This window comes from Entelurus aequoreus, linkage group LG27 (assembly GCF_033978785.1).
Source record: "Entelurus aequoreus isolate RoL-2023_Sb linkage group LG27, RoL_Eaeq_v1.1, whole genome shotgun sequence".
NCBI classification, from domain to species: Eukaryota; Metazoa; Chordata; class Actinopteri; order Syngnathiformes; family Syngnathidae; genus Entelurus; species Entelurus aequoreus.
In genome coordinates, this window is record NC_084757.1 from 32,405,043 (window position 1) to 32,430,417 (window position 25,375).

Here is a 25,375-nt window from a genome sequence, read left to right on the forward strand (position 1 = left end):
TGGACAGCCAGCACTTCATCCATGGCCACCGGACCTGTGCCCTCCCTTCCACAATGGAGAAGGGGGCAGAGCAGAAAAGAAAAAAAACGGCAGATCAACTAGTCTAAAACTTAGTTTTTAAAGATATTTTCAGTGCCAAGTCCCGCTTTTTCATAAGTTGAATAATGACATTGTTTATCCAGGGCAAACTGTGTGTTTTTACCCGATTGTTTTATTTTTCTATTTTCAAAGAAAAAGACATGGTGAATGGGGCAAAAAGAAAGGAGGAAGAAAAAAAATGTCACTATGGGCGGAGCTAAGGAACTGTGCCGTCAGGTCCCTAATCAATTGGCCGGAATATACTGTTATGGTTGGACTAAGGCAGGGGTCGGCAACCCGCGGCTCCGGAGCCGCATGCGGCTCTTTGACCACTCTGATGCGGCTCAGCTGCATACTTTCCGACCCCCCCGATTTTCCCAGGAGACTTATGAATCTCAGTGCCTCTCCTAGATAACTCCCAGGGCAAATATAATCCTATCTTCACTCTAATTACTAAATTAAGGGCGTGCCCTAATTGCACTGCAGTAATTGATCTCTATAGCATTTACAAACAGCGTGCCAGCCCGGCCACATGTTATATGTAGCTTTTACTTGCACACGTAGGAGACAGCAAAGCATACTTAGTCATCAGCCACACCGCTTACACTGACGGTAGCCGTATAAAACAACTTTAACACTGTTACGTTACAAATATGCGCCACACTGTGAACCCACACCAAAAAAGAATGAAAAACACATTTCTGGAGAACATCCCACCGTAACACAACATAAACACAACACAACCAATACCCAGAATCCCATGCAGCCCTAACTCTTCCGGTCTAGATTATACACCCACGCTACCACCAAGCCCCCCCACACATCAAACACCCCCCCCCGCCCCCCCGTGCGACGGTTGAGCGGAAGAGTTAGTGCTGCATGGGATTCTGGGTATTTGTTGTGTTGTGTTTATGTTGTGTTACAGTGCAGATGTTCTCCAGAAATGTGTTTGTCATTCTTTTTTGGCGTGGGTTCAAAGTGTGGCGCATATTTGTAACGTAACAGTGTTAAAGTTGTTTTATACGGCTACCGTCAGTGTAAGCTGTGTGGCTGCTGACCTAGTACGCCTTGCTGTCACTTACTTGAGCAAGCTGAAGCTGCATTCTACATGTGGTCGAGCAGGTACAGTGTTTGGGCAGGCTGTAGAGGGCGCCAAAAGCAGTGCCATCACACCCTGGTATTCGGGAGTCTCCCGGAAATAATGAGTGGGTTGGCAAGTATAACGCTATCAAGCGCCATTCATTCAAAACTCGCGGGCCGCACTAACATCAAATTTCCATATTGAAGTGCGTACCGGTGCGTGTGTCTGAGACCCCTGGTTAACATAGAACAAAGCAATTTAAGCTTTGTATGCAGTGTTTTTCATTTTAAATTTAAATTTTTTTTTTGTGGCTCCCATTATTTTCTTTAATTTGTGAAACTTGCCAAAATGGCTCTTTGAGTGGTAAAGGTTGCCGACCCCTGGACTAAGGGGAGGTGACGGCAAACAGACACCAGGGGGAAGTATGAACAATGATTTATTATATATATTAACTATATATATATATATATAATAATCAAACTATACAAATAAACAATAGAGTGGAGTGTGAACTAGATCCAAAAGTGTATGTGATGTAAGGCTATGTGTGTAGTTAGCTGAAGTGTGTGTTACCAAGTGTTGAACGAGAGATGAGGAAGTCCAGGGGAGAGAGAAGTCCGAGTCCAATGCGGGGGAAGTCAAGGATCGAGGGAGGCAGTCAGAGTCCAGAGGGAGATCCGGGGAAAAGTGAGACGCACAGCTCACTATAAAGGTGACGGAGGGTACTGCGGAGACGACACAAGAAAACACACTGAGAACACGAAGGGGCTGATTAGAGTTAGTGCTGCAAGGAGTTCTGGGTATTTGTTCTGTTGTGTTTATGTTGTGTTACGGTGCGGATGTTCTCCCGAAATGTGTTTGTCATTCTTGTTTGGTGTGGGTTCACAGTGTGGCGCATATTTGTAACCGTGTTAAAGTTGTTTATACGGTCACCCTCAGTGTGACCTGTATGGCTGTTGACCAAGTTTGCCTTGCATTCACTTGTGTGTGTGAAAAGCCGTAGATATTATTATGTGATTGGGCCGGCACGCAAAAGCAGTGCCTTTAAGGTTTATTGGCGCTCTGTACTTCTCCCAATTCCGTGTACCACTCCGTACAGCGGCGTTTTAAAAAGTTATGAATTTTACTTTTTGAAACCGATACCAATAATTTTGAAACCGACACCGATAATTTCCGATATTTCAATTTAAAGCATTTATCGGCTACGTTTTTAATGTGGCGATTGTACATGAGGCCAGTCCTTCTCAAATGGTGCCGGAGCGGGGTGACTCTCGGGTGACATGCTTTATCAGTATCACGCAGTATCGTGCTTCAAATCCTGATTCGAAAAGCTGTGCACTGCAACATTTTTACTGTGCTTATTTATAAGCATAGTATCGTTTGTTTTGATATACTGGGAGGTTGTAGAACATTGCTGTTCTTTTTTCAATGTGTAGTTACTAGGCTGTACAAAAATATCGATTCACACCTGAATCGTGATTGTAAATTGATACATTCTTCAAACAAATACAATTACAAAAAAATATGTATGTGTGTATATATATGTGTTTATATATATATATATGTGTGTATATATGTTTGTATATATATGTGTGATACACACTCACACACACACATCATTATATATATATATATATATATATATATGTATATATATATATACATATATATATATATATATATATATATATATATGTATATATATATATATATATTTATATATATATGTGTGTGTGTGTGCGTGTATGTATATACATATATACACATATATATATGTGTGTGTGTGTGTATATATATACACACACACACATATATATATATATATATATATGTATGTATGTGTGTGTGTGTGTATATATATATACACACACACACACACACATATAAATATATATATATGTGTGTGTGTGTGTGTGTGTGTGTGTGTGTGTGTGTGTGTGTGTGTGTGTGTGTGTGTGTGTGTGTGTGTGTGTGTATATGTATGTATATATGTATTAAAGGGACAAGCAGTAGAAAATGGTTAGATGGATATATATATATATATATATATATATATATATATATATGTATATATATATATATATATATATATATATATATATACAGTGCCCTCCAAAAGTATTGGAACAGTGAGGCCAGTTCCTTTATTTTTGTTGTCGACTGAACACATTTGGGTGTGACATCAAAAGATGAATATGAGACAAGAGAGCAACATTTCAGCTTTCATTTCCAGGTATTTACATCTGGATCTGATACACAACTTAGAAGATAGCATTATTTGTAATGGAACACAACATTTTTAGGTGAACAAAAGTATTGGAACATATAAACTTAAAATAGATTAAAGTGAATAAGACTTAATATTTATTTGCAAATCCTTTGCTTTCAATAAGTGCATCAAGCCTGTGAGCCACTGACATCACCAACCTTTTGCATTCTTCTTTTGTGATGATTTTCCAGGCTTTCGCCGCAGCCTCTTTCAGTTGTTTGTTTTGGGGAGTTACTCCCTTCAGTCTCCTCTTCAGCAGGTCAAATGCACGCTCTTTTGGAGACTGACTTGGCCAGTCTAAAACCTTCCACTCCTTGCCCCTGATCAACTCCTTTCTTGTTTTGGTGGTTATCTTGCTGCATGATGAAGGATCTCCCAATCAGTGTGGTTGCATCTTTCTTTAAATTAGCAGACAAAATGTTTCTGTAGGCTTCTGAGTTCATTTTGCTGCTGCCATCATGTGTCACATCATCAATGAAGATGACGTCCAAGAAGAAGTCATGACATGATGTTTCACAGATGAGCTTGTATGTTTGGGGTCATGAGCAGATTCTTTCTTTCTTCAAACGTTCGCCTTTCCATCACTTTGAAATAAGTTCATCTTTGTCTCATCAGTCCCATAAAACTTTTTTCCAGCATTTTTGAGGCTCATCTCCGTACCTTTTGGCAAATTCCAGCCTGGCCTTCCCGTTCTTCTTGCTAATGAGTGGTTTGCATCTTCTGGTGTAGCCTCTGTACTTCTGTTCATGAAGTCTTCTGCCAACAGTACATTGTGATACCTTCACTCCTGCCCTCTGGAGGTCGTTGCTGATGTCACTAACAGTTGTTCTTTATAGCTCTCACAATGTTTCTGTCATCAACTCCTGATGTTTTTCTTGGTCTACCTGTTCCACGTCTGTTGCTTAGTACACCAGTGGTTTCTTTCTTCCTCAGGACATTCCAAATTGTTGTACTGGCAATGGCCAATGTTTGTGCAATGGCTCTGATTGATTGTCCATCTTCTCTCAGATTCACAATTGCTTCTTTTTCACCCATAGACAGCTCTCTGGTTTTCATGTTGGTTCCACCTCTAAATGCAGTCTGCACAGGCAAAACCTATCCTACCCAATCTGAAACTGAGCTCAGACATTCAGTGCTATTTATTGTTTGAATAATCAATGTCATTTGGAGACACCTGGGCAACAAAACACACCTGTCAGTCACATGTTCCAATACTTTTGCTCACCTAAAAATGTTGTGTTCCATTACAAATAATGCTATCTTCTAAGTTGTGTATCAGATCCAGATGTAAATACCTGGAAATGAAAGCTGAAATGTTGCTCTCTTGTCTCATATTCATCTTTTGATGTCACACCCAAATGTTTTCAGTCGACAACAAAAATAAAGGAACTGGCCTCACTGTTCCAATACTTTTGGAGGGCACTGTATATATATATAAACACACAATTGTAATGTCTGGAGTGGCAATACGATTAACAAAAAAATATATATACTTAAAATAAAATAAAAATAATATATATACTGTATATTTAAAAGATATATATATACATATGTTATATTTTTAAGTATTTTTTTAATTTTTACCGTATCGCCACCCTAGAAATTAGAATCGTATCGAATCGCTAGTTGCCCAAAGATTCATACCCTTAATAATTAGTATGAATTGCAATATTTATGTATCCCGATTTTAAATCATTTTCAAATGTTTTTAAAATGTTGTGGAGGTTGCCCTCCCGTGGGTTCCTCGGACCACCAAACATTGCCACAAGAGTCCGGATCAGGGTTACAACACCGTTTTATTTTTCGTCACAAGATGTGAGTGTACTGCTTTCCAGCAAAATGTTTTTCCAGTCCGTGTCTCTCTCTCTCTCTCCCTCGCTCTCTCTCCAGCTCCAACCACGTGTCTCATTCCGGCTGCTGCTAATAAAGGCGACAGGTGATTAGATAACCTGGGCCATCTACGCACCTTAGAGGCCGGTCCTGGCACACCCCGTTCCGCGGCAGGCCCGCAGGCCACGCCCCCCTCCACGAATGTATTTTAAAAAATACTAAAACAAAGAAAAACATTTTGTTTCGAAATGAACACAAAAACTTAAGAAAAAAATTACAATACATTTTTAAAAATACGTTTTATGCCGTTTCCATGCAACCAGAAGGAGCTTTTCTAACCTATAACCGGTTTTAAAAAAGTTTCATTATAATTATATACAATACATTATAATACTACATTGCAAGAATCGGTTTGAATCGAGAATCGATTCTGAATCGAATCGTCACCCCAGGAATCTGAATCACATCAAATCGGCTGTACGCTTAGCGTTGTCACTAGGAGCACAGGTGCTACCAAATGAAAAACTTTAGTAGTGCTTTGTGTGTTGCTTGCTAATGATCTACAGTAAGAAAGGGATTCATATGGCCCCATTCGTCACGGTTTACCTGACACATGATACGTGACAAATTGAGAGGTGCACCATACACTTAAGCCCCCACATGGCAGTGGAGTGTTAAATATTTGTTGTTGTTGTTGCAATTCCAACTTTGACCACATTTGCTATGTAGTGTGGCGCTTTCTATCATTTTCAGCAGACGGCGTTGCAGAATCATTACCCCACTTCCTCTGACGCGAGATCCACCCAGGAATGATTAGTAATTGTAAAGAATATAGACACAAAAATCAATTAAACCACTAATGGTAACATAAGCTGGCCTGTGCTGTACTTATTTTATTTTGAAAAATTTAACTGAAAGCAAGGTGGAAACAGCTGAGCCGATTTAAAAATTGTTTATGTATTTCTTGTGCTTTTATTTCTATTTTTCTAAAAATGTTTGTGGCAGTTCCTCTGCCGTGAGTTCCCCTGACCACCACACACTGGCACAAGAGCCCCGGTATTCTGGATTCAATAATGTTTTTATTTAGTCCACTCTGCGCCAAACGCACTCAACTTTTCAGCCTCAGTCTCTCTTGCTCTCCCTTGTGCTCCCCAGCGTGAGTGTTTTTCTCTCTCCCACTCCAACAACGTGTCTCGGTCCGGCTGCTGCTAATAAGGGCGACAGGTTATTAGATAACCTGTCCCAGCTGGGCAATCTACTCACCTGCCGCTGGCTTCGAGGCCGGTCCTTACACACCCCGCTCCGCGGCAGGCCCGCAGACCACGCCCCCCTCCACATTGTTGTATTGAATTCCTTTGGTGGTGGTATGATATAATATGGTTATAATTAACAGGTATGATACACTCTTTATTGCCATAGTTCAACACAATTTCATTCACTTGTTCAAGATTAGACGAACATTGTACAGGAACCTTTAAAGTTAAAGTGCCAATGATTGTCACACACACACTAGGTGTGGTGAAATTTGTCCTCTGCATTTGACCCATCCCCTTGATCACCCCCTGGGAGGTGAGGGGAGCAGTGGGCAGCAGCGGTGCCGCGCCCGGGAATCATTTTTGGTGATTTAACCCCCAATTCCAACCCTTGATGCTGAGTGCCCATCCTGAAAGAGTTAAATCCATATTTGCACAAGTGCTACTTTTTTTTTCTTTTTTCTAGTGGCGCAATCTTTTTATAGTCCCAAATGTGACTAAATACAGCCCTGGTTAGGTGTCCAAATATTCAGACCCTTAATACAAACCCTGTTTCCATATGAGTTGGGAAATTGTGTTAGATGTAAATATAAACGGAATACAATGATTTGAAAAACATTTTCAACACATATTCAGTTGAATATGCTACAAAGACAACATATTTGATGTTCAAACTGATAAACATTTTTTTGTTTTGCAAATAATCATTAACTTTAGAATTTGATGGCAGCAACACGTGACAAAGAAGTTGGGAAAGGTGGCAATAAATACTGATAAAGTTGAGGAATGCTCATCAAACACTTATTTGGAACATCCCACAGGTGAACAGGCTAATTGGGAACAGGTGGGTGCCATGATTGGGTATAAAAGTAGATTCCATGAAATGCTCAGTCATTCACAAACAAGGATGGGGCGAGGGTCACCACTTTGTCAACAAATGTGTGAGCAAATTGTTGAACAGTTTAAGAAAAACCTTTCTCAACCAGCTATTGCAAGGAATTTAGGCATTTCACCATCTACGCTCCGTAATATCATCAAAAGGTTCAGAGAATCTGGAGAAATCACTGCACGTAAGCAGCTAAGCCCGTGACCTTCCATCCCTCAGGCTGTACTGCATCAACAAGCGACATCAGTGTGTAAAGGATATCACCACATGGGCTCAGGAACACTTCAGAAACCCACTGTCAGTAACTACAGTTGGTCGCTACATCTGTAAGTGCAAGTTAGAACTCTCCTATGCAAGGCGAAAACCGTTTATCAACAACACCCAGAAACGCTGTCGGCTTCGCTGGGCCTGAGCTCATCTAAGATGGACTGATACAAAGTGGAAAAGTCTTCTGTGGTCTGACGAGTCCACATTTCAAATTGTTTTTGGAAACTGTGGACGTCGTGTCCTCCGGACCAAAGAGGAAAAGAACCATCCGGATTGTTATAGGCGCAAAGTGTAAAAGCCAGCATGTGTGATGGTATGGGGGTGTATTAGTGCCCAAGACATGGGTAACTTACACATCTGTGAAGGCACCATTAATGCTGAAAGGTACATACAGGTTTTGGAGCAACATATGTTGCTATCCAAGCAACGTTACCATGGACGCCCCTGCTTATTTCAGCAAGACAATGCCAAGCCACGTGTTACATCAACGTGGCTTCATAGTAAAAGAGTGCGGGTACTAGACTGGCCTGCCTGTAGTCCAGACCTGTCTCCCATTGAAAATGTGTGGCGCATTATGAAGCCTAAAATAGCACAAGGGAGACCCCCGGACTGTTGAACAACTTAAGCTGTACATCAAGCAAGAATGGGAAAGAATTCCACCCGAGAAGCTTCAAAAATGTGTCTCCTCAGTTCCCAAACGTTTACTGAGTGTTGTTAAAAGGAAAGGCCATGTAACACAGTGGTGAACATGCCCTTTCCCAACTACTTTGGCACGTGTTGCAGCCATGAAATTCCAAGTTTATTATTTGCAGTTTGAGCATCAAATATGTTGTCTTTGTAGTGCATTCAATTGAATATGGGTTGAAAATTATTTGCAAATCATTGTATTCTGTTTATATTTACATCTAACACAATTTCCCAACTCATATGGAAACGGGGTTTGTACAAACCCCGTTTCCATATGAGTTGGGAAATTGTGTTAGATGTAAATATATTGTTTTTTAAGCTGTTTTGGAAAATTTGATCATTTTTTTATACCAAATAATACATTGTGGAAATAGTGTTGAATAGAGAATCGATTCTGAATCCAATTGTCACCCCATATATATATATATATATATATATATATATATATATATATATATATATATATATATATATATATATATATATATATATATATATATATATATATATATATATATATATACATACATACATATATATATATATATATATATATATATATATATATATATATATATATATATATATATATATATATATATATATATATACATACATATATATACATACATATATATATATATATATATATATATATATATATATATATATATATATATATATATATATATATATATATATATATATATATATATATATATATATATATATATATATATATGTATAGGTGTCGACTCCTGAAATGGTGGTATGGTGACGACACTGGTGATCCCTTCACTAGGTGCGCCCCTGGCCTCGTAGCTGGAGGAGAGGAGAAGTCCGCGGGAAAAAGTGTCGTGACGCGCGCTTTTCTCCCGCGCCGGCAGACAGACGTGACATGTAGTGACACGCAGACACGTGTAGACACTTGTCCACGGCCATGTCGTCGTGAAGGCACTGCAGCGGACTTGACTCGGCGTCAAGGGAGTTTGCGTAAAAGCGCCACAAAAAAAAAAAAAGCCTCAAGTCTCCCGCCATTTTTACGCGCGCTTTGACACCTGCAGGAGCGGGAAGTTGCGGCTGCTATGAGGTGTGTTTGGCAGGACTTGTAGACACGGAGCTCGTCGCCGACCAGCATGTCCCCCACACGGCTGCCGTGCCTGCTTCTCCTCGCGGCTCTCCAAGCAAGGTAAGGCGCCTCTTATGGTCGCCCTCGCCCGGGTTTTAACGGACACCTTGACGACTTCCGCAGCGCCCTCACCGGGGACTACGAGGAGGACTACGAGGACGTCACCGTCCAGCAGATGCTGGCTCCCAGGTCGCAGCAGTCTGACGCCACGGAGATACTTAATAACCTGCTCAAGGAGTATGACCGGAAGCTCAGACCCGACATCGGAGGTAATTATTATTGATGATTATTCATATTTATCACCTTGGAGGCTGCAGGTGCGATCTCAATTAAGCAGATCCTTCTTATTTCAACTCATTTGCTCACCTATTTCTATTTCTATAGGAATTTATTTCACATTTCCTGCATGTTGTTGTGTTGTTTTCACACACTTCCGTGTGTCATTTGCAAGTATACTGTACTGTATAGACCAGGGGTCACCAACGCGGTGCCCGCGGGCACCAGGTAGCCCGTAAGGACCAGATGAGTAGCCCGCTGGCCTGTTCTAAAAATAGATCAAATAGCAGCACTTACCAGTGAGCTGCCTCTATTTTTTTAAATTGTATTTATTTACTAGCAAGCTGGTCTCGCTTTGCTCGACATTTTTAATTCTAAGAGAGACAAAACTCAAATAGAATTTGAAAATCCAAGAAATTTTTTTAAAGACTTGGTCTTCACTTGTTTAAATAAATTCATTAATATTTTTACTTTGCTTCTTATAACTTTCAGAAAGACAATTTTGGAGAAAAAATACAACCTTAAATATGATTTTAGGATTTTTAAACACATATACCTTTTTACCTTTTAAATTCCCTCCTCTTCTTTCCTGACAATTTAAACCAATGTTCAAGTAAATTTATTTTTTATTGTAAAGAATAATAAATACATTTTAATTTAATTCTTCATTTTAGCTTCTGTTTTTTCGACGAAGAATATTTGTGAAATATTTCTTCAAACTTATCATGATTAAAATTCAAAAAAATTATTCTGGCAAATCTAGAAAATCTGTAGAATCAAATTTTAATCTTATTTCAAAGTCTTTTGAATTTCTTTTAAAATTTTTGTTCTGGAAAATCTAGAAGAAATAATGATTTGTCTTTGTTAGAAATATGGCTTGGTCCAATTTGTTATATATTCTAACAAAGTGCAGATTGGATTTTAACCTATTTAAAACATGTCATCAAAATTCTAAAATTGATTTTAATCAGGAAAAATTACTAATGATGTTCCATAAATTATTTTTTTAATTTTTTCAAAAAGATTCAAATTAGCTAGTTTTTCTCTTCTTTTTTTCGGTTGAATTTTGAATTTTAAAGAGTCGAAATTGAAGATAAACTATGTTTCAAAATTTAATTGTCATTTTTTTCGTGTTTTCTCCTCTTTTAAACAGTTCAATTAAGTGTAAATATCATTAATTATTAATAATAACATAGAGTTAAAGGTAAATTGAGCAAATTGGCTATTTCTGGCAATTTATTTAAGTGTGTATCAAACTGGTAGCCCCTCGCATTAATCAGTTCCCAAGAAGTAGCTCTTGGTTTCAAAAAGGTTGGTGACCCCTGCTATAGACCAAGGGTCGGGAACCTTTTTGGCTGAGAGAGCCATGAAAGCCAAATATTTTAAAAATGTATTTCCGTGAGAGCCATATAATATTTTTTAACACTGAATACAAATAAATGTGTGCATTTTTAGGTAAGACCAACATTTTTAGAGTATAACTGTTATGTATACAGTGGGAGTAGGAGTTGTGACAGCACAGAACCACAAGGGGGAAATATTGCTCTATGTATTTATTATATGTATATATAAACACAGGGTTTCACACACATTCATTTATTTGTGGCGGCCCGCCACGAAAGAATTACGTCCGCCACAAATAAAAATTTAAAAAATCATATAGTTGATGTAGATGCCCATATCGGCTGTTCAGATTTACTTTACAAAAGAGAAGTGTAGGATACTTCTCTTGTTGCCTTATTTGTATTTGACTTTATTAAATGTATTCATATTAGAAACACAACATGTGTATATAACAAAGGGTGCAAAGTCTGCAGGCAGTAGGAAACACATGGTAAAGTGTAGGGAGTAAAACTGATGGCAGTCTAAAGTTCAAGATTTTTGGAGCTCTTTGTTCAGTGGATCAGATGTTTGATGAAGCTCTGTGTCTATCTACCACCACTACTGTTTTCTGTTTATTTGTTACTGACTGTGGCAGGACACCTCTGCCTCTGTTTCACTTTATGTTGCTGGTAAATAATATGGTTGTAGTAGTAGGCTAAAGTTAAATTATTCAGTATGCACTAATTAAAGGGGCAGAGCTTTTAGACATTTTAGCTTTTATATTTTATAAGATATATTTTTTGTAAGAACCACAATAATAAATATATTTCAGTGAATAACTTATTGTTCAAATCTGTATATAAATATGTACATAAAGTGTTGTAATTATATTGTAAAATGGATGGATGGATGGACGTTTAAAACAAAACTGTTATTATTAATTAGTAAGTATACATTTTTTGAGCCTTTTTAGAGAAAATCTAATCATTGTAGTAAATTATGCAAATTACTTGATGATGTCATGGTGACCACGCCCATAGCCACGCCCCCACCGCCACAGGTATCTTGGCAGTTTATGGGAAACACTGAAACAATATAATAAATCATGAACAATATCATTTAATTAAACAACAAAGGAATGGAGTGTGTGAACTAAATCCAAAAGGGGTGTATGGTGGAAGACTATGTGTATGAATAATTAGCTGTTGAGTATTACCATAATTGTTGGATGAGGAAGCAGACAAATCCAAAGGGGATAGGCACAAGGGGTCCGTGATCCAAGCGAGGTCCCTGGGGCCGAGAGAGGCGTCAAGGGGTCCGTGTCCAGAGCGGGGGTCGAGGATCAAGGGAGGAAGTCGAGATCCAGGGGTGGGGTCCAAGGAAGCCAGAAGCACAGCTCGAATCCAAGGCAATGGAAGGAAAACACTGCGGGCACAAGGGAGAAGACAAGGGGACAAATCAAGCACAGGGAAGAACACGGAGAGCAAAGAGCTAACGATCTCATCAAGCATGTAGATCGCTTACGGTACGCCAACAGAAGGTTATATTCCGGCAAGGGATGGCAGGTTGTGCAGGCTTTTGAAGGCAGGTCTGATCATCAGCTCCAGGTGTGCAGATTGCCGGAGATTGATTGCAGCTGTTCGCTGGTCTCGGAGCTGCACTCGGTGCATCGCAAAGATGAATACGCACTGACGCGCGCCCGGACCGTGACAATAATAAGTCTCTTATTCTTTTCAATAACATTGTTATTCTGAAGCTAACCAATAATAAATAAAATACTTCTTACCATTCATGCGACTTCTTGAACAGGTGCGGTAGAAAACGGATGGATGGATTAGAATGCATGAGAATGTTTTATATTTTGAGCGTTATTTTTAAAGGCCTACTGAAATGAAATGTTTTTATTTAAACGGGGATAGCAGACCCATTCTATGTGTCATACTTGATCATTTCGCGATACTGCCATATTTTTGCTGAAAGGATTTAGTAGAGAACATCGACGATAAAGTTCGCAACTTTTGGTCGCTGATAAAAAAAAGCCTTGCCTGTACCGGAAGTAGCGTGACGTCACAGGTTGAAAGGCTCCTCACATTTCCCCATTGTTTACACCAGCAGCGAGAGCGATTCGGACCGAGAAAGCGACGATTACCCCATTAATTTGAGCCAGGATGAAAGATTCGTGGATGAGGAAAGTGAGAGTGAAGGACTAGAGTGCAGTGCAGGACGCATCTTTTTTCGCTCTGACCGTAACTTAGGTACAAGCTGGCTCATTGGATTCCACACTCTCTCCTTTTTCTATTTTGGATCACGGATTTGTATTTTAAACCACCTCGGATACTATATCCTCTTGAAAATGAGAGTCGAGAACGCGAAATGGACATTCACAGTGACTTTTATCTCCCCGACAATGCATAGGCGAAGCACTTTAGCTACGGAGCTAACGTGATAGCATCGGGCTTAACTGCAGATAGAAACAAAATAAATAAACCCCTGACTGGAAGGATAGACAGAAAATCAACAATACTATTAAACCGTGGACATGTAAATACACGGTTAATGCTTTCCAGCCTGGCGAAGCTTAACAATGCTGTTGCTAACGACGCCATTAAAGCTAACTTAGCAACGGGACCTCACAGAGCTATGCTAAAAACATTAGCTATCCACCTACGCCAGCCAGCCCTCATCTGCTCATCAACACCCGTGCTCACCTGCGTTCCAGCGATCGACGGAGCGATGAAGGACTTCACCCGATCATCAATGCGGTCGGCGGCTAGCGTCGGATAGCGCGTCTGCTATCCAAGTCAAAGTCCTCCTGGTTGTGTTGCTGCAGCCAGCCGCTAATACACCGATCCCAACTACAGCTTTCTTCTTTGCAGTCTTCATTGTTCATGAAACAAATTGCAAAAGATTCACCAACACAGATGTCCAGAATACTGTGGAATTTTGAGATGAAAACAGAGCTTTTTTGTATTGGATTCAATGGCGTCCGAATACTTCCGTTTCAATGATTGACGTCACGCGCATACGTCATCATACATAGACGTTTTCAACCGGAAGTGTGGCGGGAAATTTAAAATTGCTCTTTATAAGTTAACCCGGCCGTATTGGCATGTGTTGCAATGTTAAGATTTCATCATTGATATATAAACTATCAGACTGCGTGGTCGCTAGTAGTGGCTTTCAGTAGGCCTTTAAGCACTGTGATTACCAACGGAATTATTCATTATCGTGTTAAGCAATGTCAGCTAAGATTTATCTGAGAGCCAGATGTGGTCATCAAAAGAGCCACATCTGGCTCGAGAGCCATAGGTTCCCTACCCCTGGTATAGACGTTTCATGCAGGTGCAATTCCCTATTAAAATAACACCGCCATTTGTTTGTGCTACGTTTGTTACGTTTTTGCAAGTTATTCTAAATTACTTGTTCTGACTAGTGGGGGCGGTATAGCTCGGGTGGTAGAGTGGCCGTGCCAGCAACTTGAGGGTTCCAGGTTCGATCCCCGCTTCTGCCATCCTGGTCACTGCCGTTGTGTCCTTGGGCAAGACACTTGACCCACCTGCTCCCAGTGCCACCCACACTGGTTTAAATGTAACTTAGATATTGGGTTTCACTATGTAAAAGCGCTTTGAGTCACTAGAGAAAAGCGCTATATAAATATAATTCACTTCACTTCACTAGTGACGTCATCCAGACCCCCCCTCCCCCGTCCAAACTAGTGACGTCATCCAGACCCCCCCTCCCCCGTCCAAATCGCCCCAAACTTGTCCCATTCGTTTGTGCTACACTTGTGCTGCTATTTTTTTGTCTAACTTTTATAGTTTTTATGTTATTAACTTATATGATTTTTATTTTATTAACGTGTTATTATTCAATTACAACTAGCCACGTTGTCACGTTTTTTGGGACATCTTCATGCAACCAGAATATACTTTTTTTAAGCTGTTTTGGAACATTTTATAACATTTTTATACCAAATAATACATTGTGGAAATAGTGTTGAATAGAGAATTGATTCTGAATCGAATTGTCACCCGAGGAATTGGAATCTCATGGAACCGTTAGGTGCCACACCCCTAATATTTAGAGACCGGGCTTTCTGCTCCGCCGCTCCCAGTCTGTGGAACGCTCTCCCTGACCACCTGAGGGCACCACAGACTGTGGATGCTTTTAAAAAAAGGCGTAAAAACCCTTCTTTTTAAAAAAGCCTTTTTTTTAGATATATGCATACTAGTTTTAGCTATTTTGCTGTTCTAGTTTTTATTTTTATTTATTTTTTATATTTTTTTATTTTTTAATACACTGTAGCACTTTGAGGTTGTTTACTCAATGTAAAGTGCGTTTTACAAATACAATCTATTATTATTATTATTATAGTAGGGGTACAGAAAAATAGATTAAAAAAATATTTTTTTAAATGTATATAAAAAAAAAATATTTTTATTTTGTTATACCAAATAATAGATTGTGAAAATAGCGTTGAATAGAGATTCGATTCTGAATGGAATTGTCACCCCAGAAATCTGAATCTGATGGAACCGTTAGATGCCACACCCCTAATATTTAGTAAGGGTACAGAAAAATGTATTAAAAAAAACAAAAAACTATGTTTTTTTTAATGTATATATACAAAAATGTTTTTTTACTTTTTATAAGAATCAATGTTTAAAGACGTTTTTTGGTACATCTTCATGCAACCAGAATACCATTTTTTAAGCTGTTTTGGAAAATGTTATACAATTTTTATACCAAATAATACACTGTGGAAATAGTGTTTAATAGAGAATCGATTCTGAATCCCGTCCAAATCTCCCCAAACTTGTCCCATTCGTTTGTGCTACATTTGTGCTGCTATTTTTTTGTCTAACTATTATAGTTTTTATGTTATTAACTTATATGATTTTTATTTTATTAACGTGTTATTATTCAATTATAACTAACCACCCCACCCCCCGCCCATCTTTTTAAAAAAATTTGTCACGTTTTTTGGGACATCTTCATGCAGGCCTGGGCAATTATTTTGACTCGGGGGGGCCACATTTAGAGAAAAAAATGAGTCTGGGGGCCGGTATATCTATCTTTAGGGACACTAATACAAAACCTCACAATAATGTCTGATTGAATGCTAAAAACGTTATGACAGACCGCCTTAAAAAACGGAATGGAATTTTACATATTTCTATGAACGATAAAACACTGAATATTGACAAAATATGAATGTCACGCCCCCTTTCGATCGACATATTTTACAATCAAGTGAAACGCAACAAAAATGCAACAAACAGTGAAATATGAACGCGAAGGGTACAAAATAAACCCACCTACAATCTGATACGTCTGATATATCACTAAGCTTTAGAACATTGTTGTGAAAATCTCCTTCCGCGTCTGTGGAAACGCTTGCCGCCCACACTGCTTGGTGCCTCGTCTGAGCCGCTGTGACGTAGATGACCATAGTAACTAATTAGATGACCATAGTAACTAATTAGATGACCATAGTAACTAATTAGATGACCATAGTAACTGGTATATCATCCAAAAGCGCAGATTCCAACCATTGAAATACTTTGTATAGTTGAAGACTTAGAGTCATTAGAAAACATCACTGCACATCATAATGGCAGCTACACTTTCCATCTTAAAGATCTAATTTTTTATAAGAATCAATGTTTAAAAGACGTTTTTTGGGACATCTTCATGCAACCACAATACACTTTTTTGAGCTGTTTTGGAAAATGTTATACAATTTTTATACCAAATAATACATTGTGGAAATAGTGTTGAATAGAGAATTGATTCTGAATCCCGTCCAAATCTCCCCAAACTTGTCCCATTCGTTTGTGCTGCATTTGTGCTGCTATTTTTTGTCTAACTCTTATAGTTTTTATGTTATTAACTTATATGATTTTTATTTTATTAACGTGTTATTATTCAATTATAACTATCCCCCCCATCTTTTTAAAATATCCCCAAAATTTCATAGTTCCTTTGTACTGCTATTTTTTGGTAGGTTCCAAAGACAGCTTTTACACTGAATGTAACACAAAGTTTTTGTGATAACTTAGAAACAATTATTCTGACAACCAGCTTCCACCCGCCCCCAAACTTGTCGCATTCGTTTGTGTTGCTTTATTTTTTTTGTGTTATTAACTATTATAGTTTTATGGTATAGGCAAGGCAAGGCAAGGCAGCTTTATTTGTATAGCGCTTTTCATACACAAGGCAGACTCAAAGTGCTTCACAGACAACAAAGTGAAATGAAAGAAAATAAAAGCAAAATTAAAATGCAGACAATAAAAATAAAAACAGTGCAGACGTTAAAAGTTAAAAGATTAAAAGATTTAGCTGAAAGCTAAGGTGAACATAAAAGTCTTCAGTCTAGTTTTAAAAGTAGTGAGAGTTGGGGAGAGTCTGACATCTTCAGGAAGTTTATTCCAGCTATGTGTTGCATAGTGACTGAATGATACTCTCCCTTGATTTGAGTTTACTCTTGGAACCGCTAACAGATTGGTCTCAGAAGATCTTAGTGATCTAGAGGGCGTATATAGTGGGAGCATATCAGTGATATACTTGGGCCCTAGACCATGTAGTGATTTATATGTGAGCAGGAGGATTTTGAAATCTATTCTCTGATGTACAGGGAGCCAATGTAAGGATTTAAGAATTGGTATAAACGTGTTATTTTTCATATCCAGCCCCCACACCCCCACACCTTGTCAAAATCTCACCAAACTTATCACATTCATTAGTGCTGCACAAAATGTGTTTAACAATTACAGTTTTTGTTATTAACTATTATAGTTTTTATATTAATAACTAATATAGTTTTTATGTTATTGACCAATATAGTTTTTATGTTATTAACTATTAAAGTTATGTTATTAACTTTTAGTTTTTGTTATTAACATTATAGTTTTTATATTAATAACTAATATAGTTTTTATGTTATTAACTAATATAGTTTTTATGTTATTAACTAATATCGTTTTTATGTTATTAACTATTAGTTATGCTATTAACTGTTACAGTTTTTGTTATTAACTAATAATATAGTTTTTATGTTATTAACTATTACAGTTTTTGTTATTAACTAATATAGTTTTTATGTTAAAAACTATTACAGTTTTTGTTATGAACTAATATAGTTTTTATGTTATTAACTATTATAGTGTTTTGTTATTAACTATTGTAGTTTTTATATGATTAACTATTATAGTTTTTTGTTAACTATTATAGTTTTTATGTTATTAACTGTTATAGTTTTTATATTAACTGTTACAGTTTTTGTTATTAACTATTATAGTTTTTATGTTAACTATTACAGTTTTTTATATTAACTGAAACCGTTTTAATGTTATTAACTAATATAGTTTTTGTTACTAACTAGTATAGTGCTTGTGTTTTTAACATTACAGTTTTTATTAACTAATATAGTTTTTATGTTATTAACTAATACATCATTTTTATGTTATTAACTATTACAATTTTTGTTATTAACTAATATAGTTTTTATGTTATTAACTATTAGTTTTTGTTATTAACTAATATAGTTTTTATGTTATTAACTATTATAGTGTTTTGTTATTAACTATTATAGTATTTTTTATTAACTAATGTAGTTTTTATGTTATTAACTAATATAGTTTTTGTTATTAACTAATATAGTTATGTTATTAGCTATTACAGTTTTTGTTATTAACTAATACAGTTTTATGTTATTAACTATTATAGTTTTTATGTTATTAACTATTACAGTTTTTGTTATTAACTAAAGTAGTTTTTATGTTATTAACTACCGTAATTTCCGGACTATAAGCCGCACCTGACTATAAGCCGCGCCAGCTAAATTTAGGGGAAAATACAGATTGCTCCATATATAAGCCGCACCCGACTATAAGCCGCAGGGTTTTGATGTGTAATTAGCGTAGTATATAGGGGTTCCTGCTACCACGGAGGGGATTGTCGGGACAGAGATGACTGTTTGGGAACGCAAAGCGTCCCATTTATTAACTATAAATCTTTCAATCATTCAATCAAACTTTCACATCTTTGACATGGCGAACAGCATTCGTGCAGAGTACAAATAATACAACGGTGCAAAGTAAATCGAAATCCTCTTCGTCGGTGTCGGAGAAGAACAGGCCGTAAATAAGCCGCACCGTTGTATAAGCCGCAGGGACCAGAACGAGGGGAAAAAGTAGCGGCTTATAGTCCGGAAATTACGGTAATATAGTTTTTGTTATGAACTAATATAGTTGTTATGTTATTATTATACTATTATAGTATTTTTTATTAACTAATGTAGTTTTTATGTTATTAACTAATATAGTTTTTGTTATTAACTAATATAGTTATGTTATTAGCTATTACAGTTTTTGTTATTAACTAATATAGTTTTATGTTATTAACTAATATAGTTTTTATGTTAAAAACTATTACAGTTTTTGTTATGAACTAATATAGTTTTTATGTTATTAACTATTATAGTGTTTTGTTATTAACTATTGTAGTTTTTATATTATTAACTATTATAGTTTTTTGTTAACTATTATAGTTTTTATGTTATTAACTGTTATAGTTTTTATATTAACTATTACAGTTTTTGTTATTAACTATTATAGTTTTTATGTTAACTATTACAGTTTTTGATATTAACTGAAACAGTTTTAATGTTATTAACTAATATAGTTTTTGTTACTAACTAGTATAGTGCTTGTGTTATTAACATTACAGTTTTTTTATTAACTAATATAGTTTTTATGTTATTAACTAATATATAATTTTTATGTTATTAAGTATTACAATTTTTGTTATTAACTAATATAGTTTTTATGTTATTAACTATTAGTTTTTGTTATTAACTAATATAGTTTTTATGTTGTTAACTATTATAGTGTTTTGTTATTAACTATTATAGTATTTTTTATTAACTAATGTAGTTTTTATGTTATTAACTAATATAGTTTTTGTTATTAACTAATATAGTTATGTTATTAGCTATTACAGTTTTTGTTATTAACTAATATAGTTTTATGTTATTAACTATTATAGTTTTTATGTTATTAACTATTACAGTTTTTGTTATTAACTAAAATAGTTGTTATGTTATTAACTAATATAGTTTTTGTTATGAACTAATATAGTTGTTATGTTATTAACTATTACAGTTTTTGTTAAGTAATACCGTTTTATGTTATTAACTAATATAGTTTTTTATGTTATTAACTATTAAAGTTTTTGTTATTAACTAATGTAGTTTTTATGTTATTAACTGATATGTTTTTATGTTAGTAACTGCTACAGCTTTTGTTATTAACTAATATAGTTTTATGTTATTAACTATTATAGTTTTTCATATTTACTTTTATAGTTTTTATGTTATTAACTATTACAGTTTTTGTTATTGACTAATATAACGTTTGTGTTATTAACTATTATATTTTTTATGTTAACTAATAAATGATAATACATCAATATATAATATATTGATATATATGTATAATATATTGATATATATGTACAATATTATGTTAATATAATGGATACATATTAATTCAATTGGATATTAATAGTATGTGAAAGTTTGACTACTTCCTTGTTTACTTCAAAGATGACCTTAAAAATGTTTCAATCAATCAGAAATATCAAGCAGCTAAAATGCATAAAGTATAGAGAAAGTGTTTTGCATTTTCTCATCATGCATTGTAACAGATTTAAAAGAGTGTAGTGTATAATTTTTTAAGGTGCTTTGACGTTTTTTTATGATATCCACAAAGTTCAGCGAGCAAGTTGTGTTTTGTGTGACCGTGTGTGTTGACTTTTTGTGTTAGTTTATTTGCACCATGAGTGGGGAAGGTTGTTTGGATTGGGTCATATAGGTATTTCTGTGCTGTTTTCACTTCAACATATATTCATGGTCATTGGTTTACTGTAGTCGCCCTCAAATTAATTTGAAAACACCCCCTTGGGGCCTAATTCCTTATTACACTTATGATGTCTCAAAGGCCAAATTGTAGAAAACATATTTATTGACAAATCCAGCTCTTTCCATGTTGCAAGTGTACCTAATGGAGTGTCTCGTAAGTGCCAGTCTGTCGCCACAGAAAAGCCCAAATCATCTGCGGTATTTTTCCAGAGAAAAATAGGCCCCGCCCCCAGAGACCTTTTGCTAAAGGTCTCAGAGAGCGTCGTGACCTTTACGTCTGCTCATGAATAAAAATGATATTTGCACGTTTAGACGGAGAAAGAAGTGCGTGAGAACTTGTTTAAATTTCAGGAGCTGGACATTTTCCACACGGAGACGAGGTTGCGTTCAAGACTGCTGGGAAATCAAGAATTTCTTTGGGAGTGAGCCCTGTGAAGTCTGCCTAGCAACATGGGATATACTTTGCCCTCCAAGTACCACCATAATGACCCACATTAAAATACAGTAGCGTAGTAGGGCCAAGTATTCATTAAAAACAAGGCAGAGGTTTTATTTAACAAGTATATTTTATCATTTTGAGCACTACTTTTTGAACGGTAACACTGCGTTTGAATATTTAGTCAAGTGATTCTTGGGCTTACCACTAGATGGAGCCTATCCCAGCCGTACTCGGGCGGGAGGCGGGGTACACCCTTCCATAGGGGAGATGATATGTCTGGATTCGCAGCAACTTTTTCAGAAAGTTGCGATGTTTTAGTAACTTTGAGTTGTTATTTTGAATGTTGTCCTTTGAACTTAACCTAAAAACCACAGAAGTTCAACAGAATCGTAAAATACAGTATTGATGTTTTACTTGTTTTATTGCACACAGACTTAAAAGTACTTTAACTCTAACCTAAAAACCACAGAAGTTCAACAGAATTGTAAAATACGGTATTGATGTTTTACTCGTTTTATAGCACACAGACTTAAAAGTACTTTAACTCTAACCTAAAAACCACAGAAGTTCAACAGAATTGTAAAATACAGTATTGATGTTTTACTCGTTTTATAGCACACAGACTTAAAAGTACTTTAACTCTAACCTAAAAATCACAGAAGTTCAACAGAATTGTAAAATACAGTATTGATGTTTTACTCGTTTTACTAGTTTTATAGCACACAGACCTAAAAGTACTTTAACTCTAACCTAAAAACAGCAGAAGTTCAACAGAATTGTAAAATACAGTATTGATGTTTTACTCGTTTTATAGCACACAGACTTAAAAGTACTTTAACTTTAACCTAAAAAACACAAAGGTTCAACAGAATTGTAAAATACAGTATTGATGTTTTACTCGTTTTATAGCACACAGACTTAAAAGTACTTTAACTCTAACCTAAAAACCACAGAAGTTCAACAGAATTGTAAAATACAGTATTGATGTTTTACTCGTTTTATAGCACACAGACTTAAAAGTACTTGAACTTTAACCTAAAAACCACCGAAGTTCAACAGATTTGTAAAATACAGTATTGATGTTTTACTCGTTTTATAGCACACAGACTTAACAGTACTTTAACTTTAACCTAAGAACCACAAAAGTACAACGGAGTGGTAAAATACAGCATTGATGTTTTACTCGTTTTATAGCACACCGACTTAAAAGTAGACACAAGATGGCAGTAAATGCGCATACTTATTGTCAAAATACTGTACTGTTTTAATTATTACTGTTAATTGGACTAATTAATTAAAATGATAGAAAGGAACACGCCCAAATACTTCCCCATTGTCCGCTCTGTCGTCCACAAGTTGCAGACATTCTCCGTGTATGTTTTACATCTTAGACATATATTTATGTTCCGACACATTTACTCTGCACGTTGAGAGGATTTGTAAACTTTTGTCGCAAAATTGTATTGATAAATAAGAGAGGATGAGAGATTATCATCACACTTCAACATCTCTAAAATGTAAACGCTGCCTGTCTTCCCAACCAGCATTACAAATGAAAATATATTCTTAATTGTCTTATAAACACATGTTAAGTAAATATATGAATAAATGACAAATGTTGATGAACTACATTACCCAGAAGGCTTAGGGCTGTAGGCAGGAACAGGAAGTACAAAACCCAAAACCAGTGAAGTTGTCACGTTGTGTAAATGGTAAATAAAAACAGAATACAATAATTTGCAAATCCTTTTCAACTTATATTCAATTGAATAGACTGCAAAGACAAGATATTTAATGTTCACACTGAGAAACTATTTTTTTTTTTTGCAAATAATCATTAACTTAGAATTCAATGGCAGCAATACATTGCAAAAAAGTTGTCACAGGGGCATTTTTACCACTGTGTTACATGGCCTTTCCTTTTAACAACACTCAGTAGACGTTTGGGAACTGAGGAGACACATTTTTGAAGCTTTTCAGGTGGAATTCTTTCCCATTCTTGCTTGATGTACAGCTTAAGTTGTTCAACAGTCCGAGGGTCTCCGTTGAGGTATTTTAGGCTTCATAATGCGCCACACATTTTCAATGGGAGACAGGTCTGGACTACAGGCAGGCCAGTCTAGTACCTGCACTATTTTAAAATGAAGCCATGCTGTTATAACACGTGGCTTGGCATTGTCTTGCTGAAATAAGCAGGGGCGTCCATGATAACGTTGCTTGGATGGCAACATATGTTGCTCCAAAACCTGTATGTACCTTTCAGCATTAATGGTGCCTTCACAGATGTGTAAGTTACCCATGTCTTCGGCACTAATACACCCCCATACCATCACACATGCTGGCTTTTACACTTTGCGCATAGAACAATCCGGATGGTTCTTTACCTCTTCGTTCCGGAGGACAAGACAGCCATAGTTTCAAAAACAATTCGAAATGTGGACTCGTCAGACTACAGAACACTTTTCCACTTTGTATCAGTCCATCTTAGATGAGCTCAGGCTCAGTGAAGCCAGCAGCGTTTCTGGGTGTTGTTGATAAATGGCTTTCGCTTTGCATAGTAGAGTTTTAACTTGCACTTACAGATGTAGCGACCGACTGTAGTTACTGACAGTGGTTTTCTGAAGTGCTCCTGATCCCATGTGGTGATATCCTTTACACGCTGATGTCACTTTTTGATGCAATACCGCTTGAGGGATTGAAAGTCCGTAATATCATCGCTTATTTGCAGTGATTTCTCCAGATTCTCTGAACCTTTTGATGATATCACGGACCGTAGATGGTGAAATCCCTAAATTCCTTGCAATAGGTCTGTAAACTTTTCTACTTACAGTGCCACAGATTCACGCTGGAAGCCAGTTGCGCAGAGTTGACAGGGTTTAATATGGGTTATTTTCAGTTTTTCCAACATGCACATTTGGTTGACTTTTCAGTCTCTCCGGTCCTCTCTCCTGCACCCGGCCGCTTACTGTTAAAGACAACAGATGATTAGTTTAATACGTACCACCTGCGCAAACTAATCATCCGCCAGCTGTGTCTCTCCGTCAGCAACATGCCCCGCCCCCGTCTGATAGCGCTCTGTTTCCAGCACCCTGGACAGAGGCGCTAACCTTTACTCCAGCAGCACGCTGATCACAATCCCCTCCCACAAGGTCGTTGAGAAATGTTGTTCTTAAACTGTTGGACAATTTGCTCACGCATTTGTTGACAAAGTGGTGACCCTCGCCCCCATCCTTGTTTGTGAAAGACTGAGCATTTCATGGAAGCTGCTTTTATACCCAATCATGGCACCCACCTGTTCCCAATTAGCCTGTTCACCTGTGGGATGTTCCAAATAAGTGTTTGATGAGCATTCCTCAACTTTCTCACTCTTTTTTGCAACTTGTGCTAGATTTTTTGAAACATGTTGCAGGCATTAAATTCCAAATGAGCTAATATTCGCAAAAAATAACAAAGTTTACCAGTTGGAGCCTTAAAGGCCTACTGAAAGCCACTACTACCGACCACGCAGTCTGATCGTTTATATATCAATGATGAAATCTTAACATTGCAACACATGCCAATACGGCCGGGTTAGATTAGTAAAGTGCAATTTTAAATTTCCCACAAAATATTCTGCTGAGAAAGTCTCGGTATGATGACGTTTGCGCGTGACGTCACGGATTGTGCGGACATATTGGGACAGCATTGTGGCCAGCTATTAAGTCGTCTGTTTTCATCGCAAAATTCCACAGTATTCTGGACATCTGTGTTGGTGAATCTTTTGCAATTTGTTTAATGAACAATGAAGACAGCAAAGAAGAAAGCTGTAGGTGGGAAGCGGTGCATTAGCGGACGGCTGCAGCAACACAACCAGGAGGACTTTGAGTTGGATATGCGCTACCGTAAGTATGCAGCTTTGGCTACCAAACATGTGATCGCTTGCCCGTACGCGCGTG

The 25,375-nt window shown here is 36.8% G+C and overlaps 1 protein-coding gene across 4 annotated transcripts in view; it reads left to right on the plus strand.

The window, feature by feature from the left end:
• LOC133644664 (gamma-aminobutyric acid receptor subunit gamma-3) overlaps positions 1 to 25,375 on the plus strand; it is a 150,698-nt gene that overhangs the window by 14,909 nt on the left and 110,414 nt on the right. For 3 of the 4 annotated variants that reach the window (XM_062039338.1, XM_062039340.1, XM_062039339.1), the window contains exons 2-3: positions 9,416 to 9,540; positions 9,604 to 9,749. The exons of the other annotated variant lie outside the window; for it this stretch is intronic. In XM_062039338.1, coding sequence (XP_061895322.1) covers positions 9,488 to 9,540; positions 9,604 to 9,749 — 199 coding nt within the window. In that variant the 5' untranslated portion in view covers positions 9,416 to 9,487. The remainder of the gene's footprint in view (positions 1 to 9,415; positions 9,541 to 9,603; positions 9,750 to 25,375) is intronic. 4 annotated transcript variants of the gene reach the window in all.